Source organism: Wolffia australiana, chromosome 14 (assembly GCF_029677425.1).
Source record: "Wolffia australiana isolate 7733 chromosome 14, ASM2967742v1".
Lineage (NCBI taxonomy): Eukaryota > Viridiplantae > Streptophyta > Magnoliopsida > Alismatales > Araceae > Wolffia > Wolffia australiana.
The window spans coordinates 12296203-12301358 of NC_135848.1; the positions used below are offsets into that span (position 1 = coordinate 12296203).

The following is a 5156-nucleotide window of genomic DNA, read 5'->3' on the forward strand; positions in this document are numbered from 1 at the left end:
CTGGCAGTTGGTTTCTTTGGAACAAATTTTTGATGGACAAATTGGGTCCGTGTGTCATGAAAGTTTGATGTAATTACTTTCCCTAGTTTTGTGACAACAATTTATTTCTAAAGATGCTAAGATAGATGAAATAGGATTCAATCTATTTATGAAAAGACCCAGGTGACAAATAAAAATTCAAAATCCTATTTATAAGGTTTGATCCCATTTTTATTAAATCTCAATTTCCTGAACTCACAATTTGCTTGTTTCATATGGTATTGAATCTCTCTTTAGAGGACATTATATATATACCACACATATACATATTTGTACCATACAAGATTTAACAATCCCTTAGAAAATAAAACACAAAAATTCATTTTTCGCATTCTAGACAAAAGTGATTACCAAAATCTATTTTAAAAAATGGATATTTCAGAATATTACATTATACAGTATGATATTATTATTCATAATATTCTAATTTTAGTTCAATTTATGAAAGGATCTGACATTTAATGAAAATGAATGAAAATATTTTTCAAAAGTCAGAATTTATGAAATTTAATTATTTCCAATAATCTTTGTTGATACAAATACCCTGGTTTAGTAAAAATATTTTTTATTTTATATTTTATGCTTGATGACATTAAATACAATATTATGATCTAGAATGGTTTGACAAGTGTCATAGCTCAACAATTATTAAATGATACTATCTTTAAATTATTTTTAAAAAGATAAGAAGTTGTGGAAAGAGGAGTTAAAAATACTGAAAGAAACTCCAAAATTACAAGAGAGGAGGTGAAATAAATGAATATGACTCTAACATCGATGACTTAAGTTGACTTAATACTTGGAAATTTTTAATTTAAAAAATCTTTAAGTTTCTAAATTTGACCAACATCAAAAATAAAATACTTAAGTTAATATTGCAATATTAAAATAAAAAATAACTGTTTGATCTTATTCATAAACAACGGTGGTACAATTTTAATTTACTTTCACTGTAAAGTATACAATGATTTTGACTTTGGGATCAAGTACATTGTGTATCTAAGTAAATCAAATGTCACATATAGTTTGATATATTTAAATAGAGAAGTATAAATTATGAATTACATCATCACTCCATGTTCATAATGGGTTAATGGCATCTAATAAGACACATTATTCTTTTGATGCCCACCTGTTAAATACCTCCAAATAAATATGACTTCCTAGTCTACTGTTTAAATATTTTCTAGTACATTTCAAAGGGAATATATGACATGTTTATATTTGGATTCATAAAAATTCATTTCAGAGTTCAATTATGAAAGAGATCAAATAAGGCATGTATTGGCATGATATTTTATCATTTCCTAGGTTATTGTTTAAATCTTGTCGACTACATTTCTAAAACTATACATAATATGGTGTATATGTGGAATCATTTAAATTCATTTCAGAGTTTAATTATGAAAGAGATCAAAGAAGGCATGTATTGGTGTCTTAAAACTTCGAAAGTAAACATTATAATTGTCATTTATTTTTATAGTTTACATGTTAAGGTACATTTTAAATATAAAATAAAAAATCATTTACATATGATACACGGAAGTCATCAAATAATGAATATTATTGAAATAAATTACTTGAGATCTGAAATATGATCAGAAAACTTTAGACCTAAAATTTTTAAAGTTTATGACATATCATTTAATTTATTACTATGATATATGTGTATACTTATGATCATGATCATACTTTTGGTGGTGACATGAAAAAAAATTCTCTCTTAAAAAATATCATAATAATTCTTATCCTTATAGTAGAGAAATATTATTTTTTATTTGCTCTATAAAAGAAAGCTTATCTTGATGGTTTAATGTAGTACATGAGATTTAATTGGAAAGATTGCGTACATAAAGACTTTTATGGATAAAGTTTATTAACCATATAGAGGTTGTGGTGAATATTAAAACTCACATGTGGATGAAATTGATCTGATCGAAAACTAAAACATTATTTTTTATAGACCAAAGCTTACCCCATTCTTTTAGGGAAATCCATGAATGAAATGATCACGTAAAGAAATAATAAGAAATAATACATAGTAAATTAAGGGTTATATAATGATGCAAACTAGATTTAGTTACTTAAAATTACTTAAAAATTATAATTATATTTTTACATTTATCAGTAAAAATTTTAATAATTTTATTTTTTGAAATGATTGATGCTTCCTATAAGAAACTAGGATTACATCAAACCACATATTTTTCTACTTGAGTGAGAAAAAAATTCGTTTATGCCTTTATAAATATAAGAATTTGGGATGCTAATTTTTCTTACTTTATATCTATAGGGAGTAACCAAAGGGGGGGGGGATCATAACTTTATAAAACTTATAAGTAACACTGTTTATATCTAGCATATATGTATATTCTTATATAAGAAATGGAAGTCGAAGATAACAAATACACAATGTGTATTTTTTTATGAAAATTAGGAACACTGCCATACTCCTGTCTTGGGGTGTTCTCCTTTTGCAGAGTATCTACTATTATTTCTTTCCAAGCGTCAAGGGTACCAAACCCTCAGCATTGGGAATAAAGCCGAGTGCAACAGAAGAACTCAACTTAATGAATCACCTTCGTGGAATAATATATTATTATATTAATGTCTATAAGCTTCCATGGATATATTTACCGTCTCCTACTAAAACACCAATGACTTAAATTCATTTTCATAGTGTCTATTCAAAATAAGTATGCAATTCCTTATCTATCTATTTAAAATTTTGACTTAAGTAACAAAAGTATAACTTAATACAATCAACTACAGTCTCAAATACAATTCCTATTATATCACAAAATTATTCTACGCAAATCAAAAAATGTCAATAGCAACTCAAAGGGGTCCATAAGAGAAAACCTACATTTAAAAATAATATTTTGACTTCCTGTACAACATCAAACAAATCAATAGAGATCTTAATCTGGCTTATTTCTCGTTTTAATTCCAACTTGAATGAAGTTGAGCTGAATTTGGAAAGTCCAGTCATATTGTTTCTGCAAAGATTTTTAACACGGGTAAACTTTGAAGAAAAATGTTCAGGAGAGTATAAGCGAAAGACACACTTTGAAGAATATTTCATGAAATGATGGCTGGAGGAGGCAAGTAAGTTAGATACAAGACCTGAGTGTCCGAGGCTAGCCGCTTAAGGTCAAATGTCGTTTTGGTTATTGAGCTTTGTATTTTGCCGTTATTAGTCTGGCTAAGTGCCCTATACCATTTTAGAAGAATAATGAATATGAGGCTCTATCCGACAGATGGTATCTCCATTGGGTTGTCATTACTTTTTCTCCTGAAACTTATTAATTTGACATTGCGTTAAAGCTGATCTCCTATCCTAATCCTCTTTCTCCCTCCCGCAAATTCCAAGGATATTTATAAAAGATGAGTAAGAATAGAAGCATATCCAATCTGCAGACTAACCAGTTTGAGATTCCAGCGACGATATGCCGCTGTAGACGCTTCCACGAGGCTGTTCTATTGATTAAACCCCTCTCATCTTATGACGAGTGTTTAACACTCGCCAGAGATTCTGACGTCTCTGGGACCTCACTGATTCGAAGTATCTAGCGACTGCCACGAAAACGCCGGCACGAGGCAACCAAACGACACCTCGACACCCGCTGCCGCAGCTCCCTTCCTGAGTTCTTGATGCGATTCCCAAAGACAAGCGCAACTTCCGCCAAGTGTACTTATCGCCGATAACGACGCACCCAATATGAAGTTACAATCACTCTCATCATGCAAATTGCAGCTTCCTTCTTCCCTTATCCTCCACAACAGCTCAGCTGCATCTTCCCATGCCTGCCGAAGAGTTAACAGAGTCGCCGCCGAGGAAGAGCGGAGATGGCGGAGACAGGAAGCACCCAACAAAACCAACGGCATATCGCCGCTCTCCACGAGTCATGAGAACCTTCATCGGCTCTATTCTCCTTCTCTTCCTCCTCGCCGGCGTCGCCGCTCTCGTTCTCTACCTCGTCTACCGTCCCTCCAAGCCTCGTTTCGCCGTCGTCGGCGCCGCTATCTACGACCTCAACGTCACAGCTCCCACCGTCGTCTTCTCCGACATGCAAATTACAGTCACGATCCGCAACCCTAACGCTAGGTCGACCATCTCCTACGACCGCATGGCTGCTTACGTCTCGCTTGGAGGGCAGCCGTTAACACCGCCTTTGAGATTACCGCCGCTCGAGCAGGACGAGAAGAGCACGGTGGTGATGTCGCCTGTCTTCGGCGGCGTCCCCGTCGCGGTTTCGCCGGAGGTCGCCGCCGCGCTGGCGGCGGCGGAGACGTACGGCGTGGTGGCGCTGCGCCTTGTCGTGGCGGGGCGGATCAGGTATAAATTACTTAGACGAAGGGAAACGGGTTGAATTCTTTCCAAATCTTCTCTTTACTAACTTAAGTTTGAAATGATTGTGTTTCTTTTGATTGTAACAGGTATAATCCAGGGCCGTTTCATAGCGGCAGGGTGGGGATGCACGTTAGATGTGATCTCATGGCGGCCCACCGGCGAGGAATGTCCGGTCAAGTGCCCCTCCTCGCGGCCGCAGGCTGCTGGGTAGACGCTTGAAATTTAATTGTCTCTCCCCGTCTTCTACCCCAGTTTCAACGCTTCTTGGGCCCTTGAGTTTCCCTCTTCTGCATGGCTTTCTCTGAGACGTTGGATCCATGTCCGCAGTTTCTCCTTGGGGAAATTGACAAAGACGAACGTTCCAAATGTTTGCCGTGAGTGGGGAATATTTTATGGTTTCTGGGTGAACTCTGAATGGAGTTGATACCGTTTTTCTTTCCACCGACGAAGACGTATGACTTTGTTCTTTGTTCAACTGTGTGGCGCATATTTCTCCTACCATGATGGGTACTTCTTATATGACAGAGAAAATCTGTGATATCATTTGATGATAAAATTCTTCGTTGTGTCATGTTGGGTACTGGATGAGTAGATCCGGATGAAGAACTTAAAACAATTCGTAGCAAAAGAGTCAAATGGAATGGTAATGGCATCAACAAAGCATTGAAACAAATCAACTCAGCACAAATAACGTCTGTGAATTCTCGAATGAGTCGTATGGAGTTGCTCATGTGTGCAGCCCCTAGGCGTATCCACGTGACCC

At 35.5% G+C, this 5156-nt stretch overlaps 1 protein-coding gene across 1 annotated transcript; it reads left to right on the forward strand.

Annotated features, from left to right (window-relative positions):
* Window positions 1-3820: 3820 nt before the first annotated feature.
* LOC144712182 (NDR1/HIN1-like protein 1) lies at window positions 3821-4827 on the forward strand. The gene is made up of 2 exons (XM_078586382.1): window positions 3821-4378; window positions 4480-4827. The coding sequence occupies exons 1-2, from the start codon at window positions 3843-3845 to the stop codon at window positions 4610-4612; spliced, it is 669 nt and encodes a 222-aa protein (XP_078442508.1). The 5' UTR covers window positions 3821-3842; the 3' UTR covers window positions 4613-4827.
* Window positions 4828-5156: the final 329 nt, after the last annotated feature.

Bases quoted from the DNA above. Each gene is read 5' to 3' on its own strand.
- LOC144712182 (XM_078586382.1), top strand. From the start codon at position 3,843: ATGCCTGCCGAAGAGTTAACAGAGTCGCCGCCGAGGAAGAGCGGAGAT. The intron at 4,379-4,479 runs GTATAAATTACT...TGATTGTAACAG, and splicing joins GTCGTGGCGGGGCGGATCAG to GTATAATCCAGGGCCGTTTC.